Raw genomic sequence first — 16,382 nt, 5'->3', positions numbered from 1 at the left:
GTTGTGGCTAACTGGTGCCTTTGTAGTTTCTAGTTGCACACTTAGCACAATTGTACTAATTCATTAACTACATCACCAGTCAAAAGCACATGCGCTTCGTCGATGACTGAATGATTCTATGTGAAACCGTTCACAGACCATCATAATAAAATAAAGAGACAATTAGCACCGAGGGTCCAGCCACCAATAGCATGTCTTATAAAATGGAGTAAATTTCACAAAACTACAAAACTACAAAACTACAGATACTTAGATCAAATTATCATAAAACTATAGATTTAAGAATGTATTACAAAACTACAGATTTAGCGTCAAATTTTTCACGGAACTACAGATTTAATGCACCATATCACAAAACTATAGATTTAGTGATGAAGTAATCAAAGAACTACATATTCTAGAGTTTAGATCATAGCACTATTATTTATTTAAAGTTATAAAAATATGTAGTTTTATGATAAAATAGTTTTAAAATGTGTAGTTTTGTGATAAAATAGTTGTTAAATCAATAGTTTTGTGATATAATATCTTAAATCTGTAGTTCCGTGATAAATTTGACTCTAAATCTGTAGTTTTGTGAAATACATTCTTAAATCTGTAGTTTTGTGATAATTTAATCAAAGTATCTGTAGTTTTGTGAAATTTACTCTATAAGATACCGTCTCTCTTTAAATATAGAATAAATTTTAGAAAATCCTATATTTATAAGTTAAAGTTGTAGAACATCATCTCTCTCGTTTTCTATGCGCACGCTTTTCAAACTGCTATACGGTGTGTTTTTTTGCATAAGTATAAGTATTACTATGACCCATGGTACATAGTATTATGATTATAAAGCTTCACAAAATCTCACCTTTGTGTATGTTGAGTCTGATTTACTTACAATTCTAAAATATATAGTGCATATAATTCTTTTAACTATTAAGTTCTTGAATAAAGATGATAATAAGGTTGTTAGTTTAACTCTTCTTTACTTAAAAAAAATTATTTCAAATATACTGAAACTAATCAAGATTTTAATAACGGTGGAGTTCTATGAAACATATATACCATAAAACTTGTGGTCATGTGCTACACGTCATAATACTTGTGGCTTTGTACAACTTTAATTTTCTAAAATTTGCTTTTAAACATTGACTTTTTGACATGTTTGACTACTTATCTTATGAAAAATAAACATGAGAAGAAATCATGTTTTAAGTATATTTAATAATAAAATAATTCGTAGTATATTTAGGAATACATAGTTTTTTTAAAAAAAATGATTAAACGTCATATCAAAAGTCTATGGTGACTTTATTTTTCAATTTTTATATAACGTTTGACTCCTCGTCTTATTTAAAAATTTTCTATGATTAATAGTTTTATTGTTATTACATGATAAAACATAAATAGTACTTTATGCGTCATAGTTTATTTAAATAAGACGGACAATCAAACGGTGTACACAAACCTAAAAATGAAGGTTTTTTTTTGGGCTGGGGGAGTACAAGACAATGTTGTTTACAAATTGTACTAGTACTGATATGATTTGATACATAGTATAATGAATTTGGCCAGAGGTATGTCTAAATTCGTAGTACTATGATGTGTCACATTCAATTTTAGATTGGTTTTTTATGGAACTGCGAGAGGAGTACAAAACAACAGAGGAAGTAGTACAATTATTTATGCTGAACCAGCTTCAGTAATAATCATGCAGTAATCCCCAGAAGCAGTTATTCCAAACAGGCACCAGCAACAAATAAACACATCCAGTCATGGGGGTCAGAACCACCACCCTGATGGATCTTGGCTCTAGCTCCTGGTTTTCTTTCTTTGCTCCCTCCCTGCCTGTCACCCAGTCTTGGGATCCTCCCTGTTCTTCTCTCCCTCTTGAATCCCCCAAGAGCAGATAAAGAGAACTAGTACTAATACCACTACAGTTAATCCTTAAGCACACTGTCATTTGCACTAATAAAAATCTCATTCTTGTCAGGCTAATAATCACAGTGGAGCTAGATCATCTCGTTTTCAACGGTTGGTAGACTGTAAACAAAGTGCAAGGCCGAGCTGAGCTGAGCTGAGCTGCAGCGAGTGACAGCTCCACAGAAAAGCAAAGCAAGCAAGCTACCTCTCTCTCTCTCTCTCTCTCTCTCGGTAGCTTCTCTCTCTTGCTGGCTGGCTCTCTGCGCGTGGTGTGTACTCCTGCTGTCCCTGCTGCGGCTACAGCTACTGTTGCAGCTCGAGCACCCAGAAGGCCAGAAACCCAGAACAAGTCTCACACCCTCCTCCTCCTCTCGTCCATACTAGCACCACCGCTGCTGCTGTTGCTCCTGCTGCTGTGCTGCCGCCGCCTGCTCGTCCAAGAATCTTCCAGCTTTCCCCAATACTGAGCAGCCAACTCCTGCTACCGCTTCTTGATCTGTGGGATTTTCTTCTTGTTTCGAATCCAAGATCACTTCCAATCCATAGTTTTGGCTTTTGGCTTCCCTCCAGCATCAGTGAAAATTGGTTCTTTGGAGGGGAAGAAATGGATAGCGGCTGGATATGCTTCTTGAGCCAGATTGCTGATTTGATGCAATAAGGTAAACTTCCTCCTTTTTTTTTCTTTTTCTCTTCTCACCTCTATTGGATGGTTCATCTCTTGAATTAGTTTCTCTCTGTCTCTCTCTTTTATTGATGAAATGAATTAGTTTCTTGTTTTTGTTCCTATCTTTTGTGGGTTAGTATATTGGTTGATGTATTCCAACCTGAGTTTAATGGGGATATTTGTTGTCTGAACTTGTCAAGTTCTATGGATCTCAATATGAGACACTTCATTTATGCTTAATAAATCGATTCCCCCAGAGATATCTGATAATCTGAAATATACTGTTCCAATAGCTTGTTACAGTAAGAGTAAGTTCTTGTATGCTTTTCTTGCAGATTTCTATCTTATTTCTTGCTGCAGTATCACAAATCAAACTAGGAGAACTGACTGAGAAGTGAAATATTCTGCTTCCAAGAATCAATCAGATAAACTGATTCCAAGAAAATAACAAGAAGTAATCAGATAACAGAAGCAGCTGCAGCTGCAGCAGTAGCATCTTTCTGTTCCCAGTAATTGCCCAATCCAACTCCAGCTAGATTTAATCAGATAGAGAAGTAATCTGCTGGATTGAAATCCATGGGTAGGGGAAGAGGCAGAGGGAGGAAGCTCACCAATGGCAGGAGCCATGAGGACAAGGGCAGCAGCGGCGAGGAGGTTGTGCCTGCGAGGAAGAGGAGGGGAAGGCCGCAGAAGCGCATTGTCGACAAGGTGGTGGATCAAGCAGAGGCCAAGAATCTAACCGAGGGCGACGACGGTGATGCTGACTACCAACAAGGCGAAGGAGAAGACGGCGGTGCGAAGCCGAAGGTGTCAAGAACGGAGAAGAGCTCTGCAGGGAAGGGCAACAAGAGGAACAGGCTGCCCAAGGAGGAAGAAAGCTCAAACCTTGACCTTGAGGAGAACAGCTCAAGCACCCGGTCCAGCAACGATGAATCCACCAGGTCCAATGGCTTCCGGCAGAATGGCAGCCGGCGTAAGAGCACGCCGCGGCGAGCCGCGGAGGCGGGGATATAGCTTGGAAACTTTGGAATAGGGTGGGGAGGACAGTTTCATCAGGGATTGGTTCTTGGGTTATATCATCAGTTAGGCAAGCTGCTCTTCAGTTTTGTCATCTTCAGATTCGGCAAGTTTTCCTTCAAAATTTTGTCATGTTCATGTTTGCTAGGCACCAACATGAATGTAATGTAAACATATACTAATCCGCGAGACATCGGAGTTTTGCTTCTGGTGATGAAAATTGTATGAACTAGCATCGGCTTATGGTACTACTATAGCTAGCATCACCAATCTTGTTGCAACTTTGTTTCATCTCATCTGCTTTACTTTTGCCATTTCAGAGATACATCCATCGGAGTTTTGCTTCTGGTGATGAAAATTGTATGAACTAGCATCGGCTTATGGTACTACTATAGTCTATAGCTAGCATCACCAATCTTCTTGCAACTTTGTTTCATCTCATCTGCTTTACTTTTGCCATTTCAGAGATACATCCATAGCTTTTTTTTTTTAGATAAGAGTATTTTTACCTGGCCTCTACATTCAACTGGATATATGCAGTTTTTTTAAATTAGGAACTTAGCCCTCAAATAACTCAATCTAAAATTCGCTCCTGTGAAGATTTGAACTCAGAACCTTGGGGTGTTACTCAGGTCACTGCAATCATTAGGCTATATGCCCTTTCATCAGTGTTGGCTGTTACTCCTTGTTCTTGCCAGATCAAGATAGGTTGACTGTTGATCGATTGCTGCACTTTGTCTTGCTCTAATCAAGATAGCTTGATTGCTGATCTATATTGCAAAGGCCAAATGACTATAACATGTTCATTCTGTTCACTGGTGAAGTGCAGACTTCATGGAATTCAGATGTCATAATATCTTTTTGCTGGGCATCTAGGGTTCCTTTTGCTGGATTCAGGATACACTATAAATAGTGAAGCATAGTATCCTGTCTTAGATTGGTGAAGAAACAGTGCTTTTGTGGACAATTTGCACACCATGATGGATGTTTTCAAATGATGTCAAATTATCAATCTAGCATACAATAAAGGAAGATTTTCAGGGTATTTGATTCTGCAGTGATGATGCTGTCGAACCATATTTCTGCCCTAGCATTTTTTTGGCAACTGGCCTTGAACCATTATCGACCATATTGTAACACAAATTGTTGCCTCCTGTCTGGATCAACAGTAAGTCTAACCACACTAAAACCTAATCTACCACTCCTAGTATTTATCATCATGGAACAAAAAGATTCAGACACCATGATAGTATCTCCACTGAGCCATGTAAGAGCAAGTTTAATAGTATAGCCAACTATTGGCTCTAAAATCAATTATAGTTAATTTAATAGCTAATTCATACAATAGTTACCTATAAACATGTACTATATAATTAATATCTGGTCCCACCTATCATGCACACATGCATATTGGAGTCTGTGCTACAGCTGGCTACAAATGTGTAGCTCGCTGCTTTTATCTCTCATCTTTTATCTTCTTAAAATATGTTTATAGCTGACTTATAGTATGCTACTGTACTTGCTCTAAATGTGATCCCTCTGCATTGTTGGCTGCACTTGTCAGAATTCGTTTTTTGTGTAGATTGCTTCTCTGACGACCATCTAGAAAGCGTTTCAAGTGGAGACTGAACTTTCAATTTTGCCATTTCAATTTCAGGTTTCAACAAGGCTTAACAAAAAATTCAGTGCCTATTGCCGGATTTGGCATGTACGATGGGCCTAGGTACACTCGGACCGTTGAAATTGGTGGTTTGTGGATGAGCATTTTGTTTTGTGGTTCCTTGCTAGTTGCTCCGGCAAGCCGTAGTGGTAGTGCCGGTGACCTAATCTAGAACCAAAGATGGGTCCTCCTGTTTTTGGAATTTGTGTAGGTTTAGTTTATCATGTATATATATGGGAAGGATAAGTTCATGGGTGAGAAAGTTGAATCTTGCACTTTCTGCCAGCACAAATAGTAGATGATTCCGATTTTCTAGTATTTTCCTTTTAAATAGAAGTTGTTTCGATATTGGGCTTTTGATATTGTAGAGAATTGTATCGACTATCATCCCATGTAATCGGATAAGAGATGTAAAACAATCTTATTATGATTTTTATAACGTGCATGAGCGAGAAACAATCGGAGATAGAAACTGTTAAGGCCCTATTTGGTTCAAAGTATTTTTCAAAGAAATTGTAAGGTTCCATTTCCTTCAAGGAAAAACCGTTGTAGCAGCGTTTGGATTAAGGTTTCATTTTCTTCGAGGATAATGTTTGGTGAAGCACTAGGGTTATGTGAAAAGACAAATGATTAAAAGTCATGGTAATTAATATATTTTTCTCAAATTCCTCCATTTCAAACACAAATATGCCTATATTGCCTATGTTTTTTCATTCCTTTGTTTTGCAATTATGCATTCCTAAGTTCTTTCCTATGCTTAATTCATGTGGTTTGTTTTTCTTAGTTTCATACAGGCATGCAAGCGATGGGCTTGGTATGTGTTTTATGATCTAACCTCAATAAAGTATTGTATGGTACTTTTCAAGAGATACCACCGAAAAAAAAACATGGTAATAAAAAGGTAGAGAAATTCTGTTATTTGTAGCTGTTGAAGCAAGAGTAAGGACTCTGCCTATAATTTTTTTTTTGGATGGTAATCCCCAGCTCTCAGCATCAAGCGTAGATTCTCAAGCATCGGTCTTGAGTTAGAATGGGTTTAGTGACGTGGCGATAATGTGACACCGTATCCCAGGGTGTTTTCCATGGATGAAATAATTTTTGAATTTTCCAAATTAGTAAACAGCTTTAAAAATCATGAATTCCACTATAGAGTATTTCTAATATAGATTAGTTTGTAGGTACAAAATAAAACATAATTTGTCTGCAAAATATAATTTAAATGTACTAAAAACCATTTTCGTGCGACCAATTTTTTTCACTACACCTAAATTTATTTAGGTTTAAATCAAATGTGCAAATGAAGTGGGAATTGTTCCATAATGTTTTGAGTTTATTACTAACTTTTAAAATTCACATTATTAAACAAACTATTTAAAAAAAACTAAGTCGCATATTGTGGGTTTTAGAACCTAGATATTTTGTCTACAATAGACTAGGTTGTCATCTATAAGATATTCCACTCTAAAGAATAAAACTATTCTAATGCCACTCAAAAAGATGTAATGCTGTTTTTCCACTTTGAAACCTTTTGTATTAGTTAGTATGGATTCACCATTTATTGACCATTTTGCCCCTGTGCTTTTAAAAAAAATCCCCCGTGTGCATTCCCTCTTCATCTAACAGAATATGGCAAAGCTCAGAAGCTTGGAGTGGCAAAAACAGAATTACAACTTTTGAAAATAGCATGATAACAATTACATTGGAGTGGAACTCTTGAAAATGATAAATGTTCAATTTTCTCTTAGAATGAAGGTTACTTGCATAAACAAAATCATAAAGAAAAAAAGAGTTGGATCCATAATCAACTTACCTCCCAAAGGGTATGTTTCTTGTAGGAAGCAATTCCCAGTCCTACTTTAGCCACATTTTTTCACTAGAACCAAACACAGTTTTACGGGGGATTTACAATTATGACATTGCAATTTTTTACATAAACAACCAATACTTAAATTGAAAAGCTCCACACTTTGCCCTGATAGCAAAGCCTGATATATGACACCTGGAAGTACACCTGAAGCACTAAACAGCAGACAAATTATGCCCTTTTTTATTTGTAATCAGAAGGATAAGCCTTCACATGGATTTTGTATCAGCAAATGCCAAGATCTCGCTGTTCCCCGGTGGCATCACGGGCAGCACGACTTGTAAAGCAACTGGACATAATGAATTCTGTTTTTTTTTTCTTTCTCCAAGCACCAAATCTGCCTATAAATACACAAACCTTAGTGAGAACAGCAGCAGGAGAAGAGTCAGTGGAGAAAGATCTACTGCTGCAACAAAGAACAGCCATGGAGCTTCTCTGGCTGCTGCTGTTGCTGCTCATGGCTTCCTCAACATCGTCGCGGTCCGAAATGAAGGCGGGAGAGGTGATCAGGAGAAGCCAATTCCCTGAGGACTTCTTCTTCGGCACAGCTTCTTCGGCATACCAGGTATGTTCTAGAAGCTTCTGGAGAGTACTGGAAGATGTGTGTATCTGTGTGTGCATCACTTGGCCCTTTGTTACAAACTTTTTGATGTTGCAGTATGAAGGTGCTGTGAGGGAAGGTGGCAGAGGGCCCAGCATCTGGGACACCTTCACCCACAATCATCCAGGTCTCCTTGCTCCTATGATCCTATCCAAGATTATGTTTTTTACTGTAATCTTAACCCTTATCTATTCTTAAGCATATCAAATTTATCAATCTGACTGTTACATACTAGGATATTTAATGTGATTTAATGTGTCGACAATAGTAAGATTTGAAACAGGACTATGCAAAATTTTAACCTGTTGTCAACTTGGTGAATGACAGGGAATTACTTTGAACAATATCATAGCAGCCTTCTGACTAAGGAAAAGGCAAGCAAAGCTAGACAAGATCAAGTCAACTGAGTTATAACACAGACACACAGTAGCCAGTAGGACCTTCAACCTTAGAAGTCAAAACCCTCTCTGAATTATGAATTATGACAAAACTTCGTACACAATATTTATGCTTTTTAAGCAGTTGCAAATGTGTGAATCACGCAAAAGTTTCTATTTGAAAAGGAGGTATAGGAGATCTGCGCCCTTGATTAATAGTGGAAGAAAGGATAGAAATTACATACTCCTTCTGTCACAAGATAAGTTGACTATTGGAGTTCAAACTTTGTCCCAAAATAAATTGATTGTTACCTTCTTGCCTACCACGGTCCACAAATCAAAGACAGTCAGACTAAACATTTCCAAACTGGCAAAACAAAAAAGGAGAAAAAAATGGTTACCAAACTTCCAAACAAGCAAGCACAGACAATCCTGTGATCTTCTGGTTGTCATAAAGTAATACCACTTGAAAGATGCCAAGATCAGAGGCCACTCCAGAAAGAGAACCTAGTTAAGTGCATTCCTTCCATAGCATGTTAGACATTGGTTAATTTAGTGAAACACAACATCAATGTACCAACCTGTACCACAAAACCTCCTACACTAGACATTGTATATTCTTTAGTCTTTTGACCCTTAAAACAATTAGGGTAGAAGGCACATAAAACACCAATCTAATGCTTGATTGGGACTTTAAAGCACTTCAGTCATATGGTCAATTTGACCTACGAGAAACCAAAAGTAGTAAATTTGTTATGTAGGTACTATAAATCTTCATTCTAACCTACTAACAAGATCAATTTTACGGTCCTTGAGGAGGTACCATGAGGTACAAAAAATTTAGTGTAAAATTTGGTATCTCATAGTATCTAGGTACCAAGAGGTACCAAATTTACAATAGAAAAAGGCGGTACCTCATAGTATCTCCTCAAGGACCGTAAAATTACTATACTAACAAAGGAAGGGGAGAAAGAAGAAGCAAAAGGCTAGTGAAAACAAATTTTCAAGCATCTGATGATAGATTGGAACTTTTCTTAAGTAGTTTAATTTTTGTTAGATGATGGCTTAAGTAGTTCAATGACCGCTATTAGCTATCACTACTTTATTACTCCATGTAACCACAAGCAAATAAACAGCTTAGTTTTCGTGTACTTAAGTTACAGTCCACATGGTTCAAAAGATGTCTATAGAGAACCTAATTAATAAGCTACTGGCTATTTATTTTTCCTTATATACCTCAAGCACTTGGTTATTAGACAACTCAAGGATGTCATGCATGAAAGAAGCATGTCTAAATCATGTTTAATTAACTGACATTCAGATACGGTGCTTCATAATCAAACTACCAATAATTTGTTCATGCAGAGAAGATAGCAAATGGAAGCAATGGTGATATAGCAATAGATTCCTACCACCGGTACAAGGTAATGCTTTTAAGATAACATGATCAACTTGTAATATTCTCTACACAAGACCTAATGTTTAGAATATGCTAATATGTTATTCACTAAGTGCAGGAGGATGTTGGAATCATGAAGGGTTTGGGCTTGAACGCGTATAGATTTTCAGTTTCCTGGCCGAGAATTCTTCCTAGTAAGTGATTCCTCCTTTATTTTACTCTATTTTTCGTTGAGGCTTGGAGCATATTCCAGGTACCACTTATCATTATAGCTGCTCAAACTAATATTTTTCCATTGATCTGCAATTGAACACTATTGTAACTTAATTTGATAGCTGTATAGATTAAGGAAAGAAAAAGAGTAAAATAAGTTGATCGCAGGTCAGTACCTTATGCAATGATGATATTTATATAGATGGAAAACTGAGTGGAGGGGTTAACCTAGAAGGAATCAAATACTACAATAATCTCATCGACGAGCTAATTTCAAAAGGTAGAGATTACATATTTCCGCAGTGTAAATTCAAAACAAATTGCTCTTATTACTATATGTTTACATCTTAATAATGCCTAACAAGCAAATACAGGTGTTGAACCGTTTGTGACCCTTTTTCACTGGGACTCTCCACAAGCTTTAGAACAACAGTACGGTGGATTCTTGAGTAACCTCATTGTGTAAGTAAAGCATATGACTCTTCCTATATGTACCCGAAATTTACTGATACTCCAATTACTAATAAGAACCATGATGAAATGACAAAACAAAACTGGAATCCCCTCCCTGTGTGTATCTTCTTATTACTAATGAAATGATGCGCTCTCATGCGTGTTCGGAAGAAAAAAAGATATGACAAGAAAAATAAAGCATAGGAGTTAATTAACAGCTTGTGCCAACATTATCAGGGAAGACTTCAGGGACTATGCAGACATCTGCTTTAGGGAGTTTGGTGACAGGGTAAAATACTGGATTACATTCAATGAGCCTTGGAGTTTCAGTATTGGTGGCTATTCCAACGGCATATTAGCACCTGGAAGATGCTCCTCTCAGGGAAAGTCAGGTTGCAGCAAGGGAGACTCTGGGAGGGAGCCTTATATTGTAGCTCACAATCAACTTTTGGCTCATGCAGCAGTAGTTCAGATTTACAGAGAGAAATACCAAGTATGACCTAGTTTTCTTTACTGTGAATTTGTGGTTATTTTCAGTTAAAAAAACAGAGGTAAAGATCAATAATATAAAATGCATTTTTACAGACGAAGTATGTTAATAGATAAAGACCTTTTAGTTTTTTTTTTCTCGAACATGCAGACTTTTTACTAATGAAAACATTAGATATTAATGGTAAAAGAAAAGGCAGATGTAGATAGATAGTTCATTTCCGTAGTTTTTGCTAGCTTATTTGTTGAAACTTGAATGTGATAATCATGTAATCATGCAGGGGGGACAAAAAGGGAAAATCGGGATTGCTATTGTTAGCAATTGGATGATTCCCTATGAAGATTCTAAGGAAGACAAGCATGCTACCAAACGTGCATTGGATTTCATGTATGGATGGTGAGTTCTTGTTATGTGCAGTACGGCAAAGAGCTCAGCTTCATACTTGAATTTTCAGATCAATACATACAGTATTTTTTTTCTTTTTCTGATCATCAAATTGAATAGGTTCATGGATCCTTTAACCAAGGGAGATTATCCAGTCAGCATGAGAACATTGGTTGGTAACAGATTACCAAGATTCACAAAGGAGCAGTCAAAAGCTATAAATGGATCATTCGACTTCATCGGTCTCAATTACTATACAGCAAGATATATTCAGGGTACTAAACAAGATAGTAACAGTCACAAAAGTTACAGCACTGATTCACTGACTAATGAGAGAGGTAATCATTCAAGAACTCTGTTTTCTGTTCTCCAATTAATTGAATTACTTTGTTGAGCTAGCTAATGGTTTTCTGAACATGCAACCATAGTGGAAAGAAATGGAACAGATATTGGTCCAAAGGTATGATTTAAATCAGACATCATCATGTTCTTCATATGTACGAGCTAGTTCATATTATTACACATTCAATATATAATCCGTTGTGGTAATCAGTGGATAATAAAGAACACATATAGTTAATTAAACATAGAAGGAATAGAGTTAATAAATAACACATATATAGTTAATAAAAAAACATAAATATATTTAATTTGTATCCAGGCTGGTTCATCTTGGCTCTACATCTATCCAAAAGGAATAGAGGAACTATTGCTATACACCAAGAGGACATACAACAACCCTACTATCTACATCACAGAAAATGGTACGGCATTCTAACTGTTTACCAAAAGTTGTTCTGCTGCTTATCAAAAAATAAATAACACTCGTGTTACAGGTGTTGATGAGGTTAACAATGAAAATTTATCTCTTAAGGAGGCCTTAATTGACACTACCAGAATAGAGTTCTACCGGCAACACCTATTCCATGTTCAGAGAGCCCTAAGGTAATTTTGATGATCAATTAATTGCTTGACAATATAGTGGACGAAATCACAACAAATATCTCATTGTTTCAATATAATTTGGATCGAAATGGTTAAGTATCTGCGTCAAAATAAAAAAAATACTGTCATGGAATGTCAGGCAAGGAGTTGATGTACGAGGATACTTTGCATGGTCACTGTTCGACAATTTCGAGTGGATGGATGGTTACAGCGTTCGATTCGGCATTAACTACATCGACTACAAGGATGGACTGAAGAGATATCCAAAGCGATCCAGCCAATGGCTACAGAATTTCCTTCATAACTGAAGTGTGCGTTGTTAACAGTATGAATCTATACAGCTTTTGAGGGAGAAATATTCCTAGTGTAATGTATAAATTGGAGTAAATTTATGGTACTAAAAAGTTACCGGAAAATATCACAGATTGTAGTGTTAAACTGTTAATATGTGGTAGTACCTTGACACCGTAGAGGTGCCAGAAGGTATCAAAATTTACACTATATATATATAGATCGTGTTGTGTTGTCCAAGCTTCAGCAGTAGTACCAAAGTAACTCTCTTTGTGGTAAGATGCAGCAAACTGGACTGTAACATCGCAGAACTAGCTACTTTTTCTAACACAATACTGGAGCGGAACTTCATAGAATTCTAATTTTAAGATGTACAATACTAGTTTGAAGTATCAGATAACCACTTGCTATTGTACCGTGAAATTTATAGTAATTTTAAGATGTACAATACTAGTTTGAAGTATCAGATAACCACTTGCTATTGTACCGTGAAATTTATAGTAGCATGTATCTAATTAACCCCATAGGGGGGTATATTCTACACAAACTCGCTACATAGCACAGCAACAAACATAAACTATTCAAATCATTGATATTAAGATATCGATTATTTGATATTCAAACCATTGATATCTGCTTGTTAGCAATGGAATTTTTCTCCACAACATATTTAACTTCGCCATCTTCAGTCTTTATCACCCACTCCGGGGCAGCAATCATACACAAAAGAACATTTGATTCAGGCAGCAAAAATAACCCAAGTACAACCAGACAAGTTGTTAAAGTATGAACCTTGATGTAATCAACCAGCTTTCAATCTCATCTTATTTCAGGTACAGTCATCCGGCTAGTACAGTCATCCAGCTAATTGACTAACACTCGAACTTAGTAAAGTATTGATCTCTCCAATTATATGCACCGGCCTGCCATCAAATACAGTTGATAGCGTTGTCTCGCAGAGCTTCTTGAGTTCCCTGGTTTTTGTAATTGCTGCCTCCTGTCACATTACAAAGCTAATCACTACCAAATCTTTTTGGCTATAGAAAGCTTCTGAAGAATATTGGTGTTTTGCCTTATCACACATGATGGACAGTAAAGGAAAAAAAAAAGAACTAGTATCTCGGTATGTTGAGAGCACGAAAGGGAATGCCATTGTTCAAAAAAAGTGGTATTTTCACCCAATTACTGATATCATTTATAGTCCAGAATCTGTTTAGGATAAGCATATACATGTAACCAGACACTGATGGAGAAATAATAACTTACTTGCTTAGGCCAGGATGACGAAAGTGCATTTTGCAGCTCCATTCGCTTAACTGACAAATCACCTAAGCCTTCTCGTAGTTTCACCTCATGATGCTTCTTGTCTTCTAATGTTGATACTAATCTGTCTAAAAACCTTTGAAAGACAAAAGAAATATCCAGTTAAAGAAATGTTAAAAAAAATGCATATATTGATGGCATACAAAATTATGTACTATTTAAGTCTTCGAGTAAATGTTGTGGAATAACTCTTATACCTTTTTGAGTTGAGAATCATTATAAGGTCAAGAGTTTTCTGGTTACTGAGCAAAGATATAGCTGATGAGACCTCTGCAAGCATATTCTCTAAATTTTCAGGAGCATACTGCTGCAGAACAAAAGGTGAGACAGCTTGCACTTGATGCTGTAGAGATGATGTATCAGCATTCCTCATCTCCCCTAAGCGTTGGGTCAAAAATGCTCTTACCTGTTGAAGTGTCAGAAATTAATGGAAATGTAGTATTATTAAGTGAAAGAGGATAGGCTGGCCAAGCAGCCTAATGCAACATGCCACTCAAGTGTTCATATTAGTAAAAGAGAGACTTTGGCATAAAAACATAAGGATGTTCATATTAGTTAGTAATAATAGGTACAATTGTGCAACATGACACTCAAGTGTAGTTATAGTTGGAACTCACAGGATAATGCAACAATTAAAAACTGCACAAAAGCATACCTCAAGTAAATCATCAAGAATATTATTTCTATATTCCTTCTCTAGTAACTGGCTTCTTTCTTCAGCTAAACTTTGAGACTGTCCTGATTCAGGAGCATTCTGTATACTAGCATTTTCTTCAGGATTAACATCAGTGATGTCCCAGCAAATACCAGGCTCAGATGAACTAGACTTGTTCACAGATGGATCATCTGAAATACCAAAATTATAATTTTCAGAACCTGCCAACTCTACATTGGCATCAATAATTTCATACGATCCAAAACCATTGCCAGATTCTTCTACAGGTTGTTCAACAGCACCAATGTCCCAATCAATTCCATTATCATCCAAAGAGATGTCCCAATCAATGTCATCTGCAGATATATTTGAGTCAATGTTTTCTGCCCCAGTCACATTAGACTCCAGAGCTTTTGATGTCTCTCCAAGAGAAGATTCAACCTCATTGCATACTGAGATATGAAGGGAGGGAGGATTAGCCTGCAACTGTTTCAGATTCTGTAGCACAGATTTGCAGTTTTCCTGGATTCAGAAGAACAAAGCGTTAAGTTCACAAGAAGTTCATTTTGTATATTTATATATTCAATATCTGATATGTCCTGATTATACCTTATCCTCAGTATGGCATTCCCTTACGAAAGTTGTATAGTACTCGGTAGCTATTGAGACAGGATCACTGTTCAGAACCTCCAAGATTTTTGTAAACGTTGAAGGAAGTGTTTTTGCAGACTCTATCAGTTCTTGCCGCACATTAATTCCCTACGGCCAAGAAAAAGCAAAAGCGGCATGCGCACATCAGTATAACACCTCATACAGCATACTAGTCAGGAACACACAACTCGCACGGTGCTACATATAGATAGTGAAATGGAGAAGCTATAACCTGCAGACCAAGCTCCTGGCAAGCCTCTGCATATCTGGTTGCGGACAGAGCTGCAAGTCGCTTAATGTCAGCCTCCCTTCTATCCAGCTCTGCGAGCTGTTGTTGAGTCTTTTGCATCTGCTTCCTCTGATAAGGACTACATCCAGTCAGAACAGCAAGTAAAGTTAGCCATTGCAAAGCTAGTTCAAGCACAAATACAGTGAGCGAGTAGTCAAACCCATGAATGAGGAATGGGCACCGTACATACATGTCATAGTTCACATTCTGGACCATGATCTGAGCTGCCTCCCCGAGAAAAACATGGTCCTTCTCATAAGCTTTAACAATGGCCTCCCATTCACCCTGGATACAACATTTGCATAGATGTGTATTCAGTTCCATACACATACACACTAGTGTGCTACAACCTACATCTAATCTAACTCTCAGAAGAATAGCAGTTCTTGTTGCTTACCGCTGAGCCAGTCAGGCGGCCAAATATGTTCCTACTCTCCGGGTTGGATTCCAAGAGGATGCCGTATATTTTCTTTGCTTCAAGATACCCAATTTCTACTCCAAGAAAGTGATACACACAATTACATTCCACACAGGAACAACCAAATCGCACCAGCAGCAGCAGATAAAGGAATCTACAGGGGAAGGGCTCTATAGCCCCCAATTCGCCCAAATCTACACTGCGAGAGGAGCAGAGCGCGGAGGAGGAAGGGTGGGGGTTTAGGAAGCGGGGATGCGGGGGTTTTACCGTCCGGCTCGAGGGCGAGGAGGGAGGGGTCGAGGTCGCGAGGGAGGGAGGCGAAGGCGGCGGCGAGGCGGGCGCGGATGCCGGCGAGGCGCTTCCTCCAGTCCTGCGGCACCCGCTTGCGGTCCACCAGCCACTCCTGCAGGCGGCCGAAGGCGATGTCGATGGGGAGGCTGCAGATCTCCGCCTGGTCGTGCATGGCTGACGCCTTCCGGCCGCCGGATCGCGCGGCGGCGGAAACGAGCGGCGAGCGGCGGAGGCCGGAGGCGATCGGGGAGACGAAACCGTAGAGGCGTGTGCGTGGAGTGGAGTTATCGGGCCAGACTAGACTAGAGCACACACGCGTCTCACGTGGAGTTCGTGGGCCGCGATTAACCCAAATCGACGACTAATGACAGATATTAGGCCCAGCAGGCCAACACTGTGATCATGATTAGCCGTAAATGGAATGAATTAAAACTGGTGTAAAATAACTCTCTCGTTAGTTCTTCTAGAATGTAAGCGGTATTGCGGAGG

The 16,382-nt window shown here is 38.1% G+C and overlaps 3 protein-coding genes across 3 annotated transcripts; 2 read left to right on the top strand and 1 right to left on the bottom strand.

Annotated features, from left to right (window-relative positions):
* The first annotated feature begins 2,216 nt into the window (after positions 1-2,216).
* On the top strand, positions 2,217-3,870 carry LOC4340891 (pre-mRNA-processing protein 40A). Its single transcript, XM_015785523.3, has 2 exons — positions 2,217-2,567; positions 2,908-3,870. The coding sequence occupies exon 2, from the start codon at positions 3,149-3,151 to the stop codon at positions 3,584-3,586; it is 438 nt and encodes a 145-aa protein (XP_015641009.1). The 5' UTR covers positions 2,217-2,567; positions 2,908-3,148; the 3' UTR covers positions 3,587-3,870.
* A 3,619-nt stretch (positions 3,871-7,489) lies between these two features.
* LOC4340890 (beta-glucosidase 24-like) lies at positions 7,490-12,597 on the top strand. Its single transcript, NM_001421596.1, has 13 exons — positions 7,490-7,678; positions 7,772-7,841; positions 9,457-9,515; positions 9,609-9,684; positions 9,906-9,983; positions 10,078-10,165; positions 10,394-10,649; positions 10,927-11,042; positions 11,151-11,368; positions 11,459-11,490; positions 11,692-11,794; positions 11,867-11,975; positions 12,115-12,597. The coding sequence occupies exons 1-13, from the start codon at positions 7,538-7,540 to the stop codon at positions 12,281-12,283; spliced, it is 1,515 nt and encodes a 504-aa protein (NP_001408525.1). The 5' UTR covers positions 7,490-7,537; the 3' UTR covers positions 12,284-12,597.
* Positions 12,598-12,845: 248 nt separating this feature from the next.
* Positions 12,846-16,167, bottom strand: LOC4340889 (CDK5RAP3-like protein). Its single transcript, NM_001421597.1, has 9 exons — positions 15,870-16,167; positions 15,582-15,676; positions 15,375-15,469; positions 15,128-15,263; positions 14,854-15,003; positions 14,245-14,766; positions 13,787-13,995; positions 13,533-13,665; positions 12,846-13,263 (listed from the first exon to the last, which is right to left on the bottom strand). The coding sequence occupies exons 1-9, from the start codon at positions 16,063-16,065 to the stop codon at positions 13,123-13,125; spliced, it is 1,677 nt and encodes a 558-aa protein (NP_001408526.1). The 5' UTR covers positions 16,066-16,167; the 3' UTR covers positions 12,846-13,122.
* Positions 16,168-16,382: the final 215 nt, after the last annotated feature.

This window comes from Oryza sativa, chromosome 6 (genome assembly GCF_034140825.1).
Source record: "Oryza sativa Japonica Group chromosome 6, ASM3414082v1".
NCBI classification, from domain to species: Eukaryota; Viridiplantae; Streptophyta; class Magnoliopsida; order Poales; family Poaceae; genus Oryza; species Oryza sativa.
The sequence above is the reverse complement of the archived record's forward strand: the minus strand, read 5'-3'. Positions and strand labels throughout refer to the sequence as shown.

Coding starts and splice junctions, on each gene's coding strand:
- LOC4340890 (NM_001421596.1), top strand. CDS start 7,538: ATGGAGCTTCTCTGGCTGCTGCTGTTGCTGCTCATGGCTTCCTCAACA. Junction 9,984..10,077: donor CGACGAGCTAATTTCAAAAG/GTAGAGATTACA, acceptor AAGCAAATACAG/GTGTTGAACCGTTTGTGACC. Junction 11,795..11,866: donor TATCTACATCACAGAAAATG/GTACGGCATTCT, acceptor CTCGTGTTACAG/GTGTTGATGAGGTTAACAAT.
- LOC4340889 (NM_001421597.1), bottom strand. CDS start 16,065: ATGCACGACCAGGCGGAGATCTGCAGCCTCCCCATCGACATCGCCTTC. Junction 15,677..15,869: donor CCTCGCCCTCGAGCCGGACG/GTAAAACCCCCG, acceptor TTCTTGGAGTAG/AAATTGGGTATCTTGAAGCA. Junction 15,264..15,374: donor CAGAATGTGAACTATGACAT/GTATGTACGGTG, acceptor GACTGGATGTAG/TCCTTATCAGAGGAAGCAGA.
- LOC4340891 (XM_015785523.3), top strand. CDS start 3,149: ATGGGTAGGGGAAGAGGCAGAGGGAGGAAGCTCACCAATGGCAGGAGC.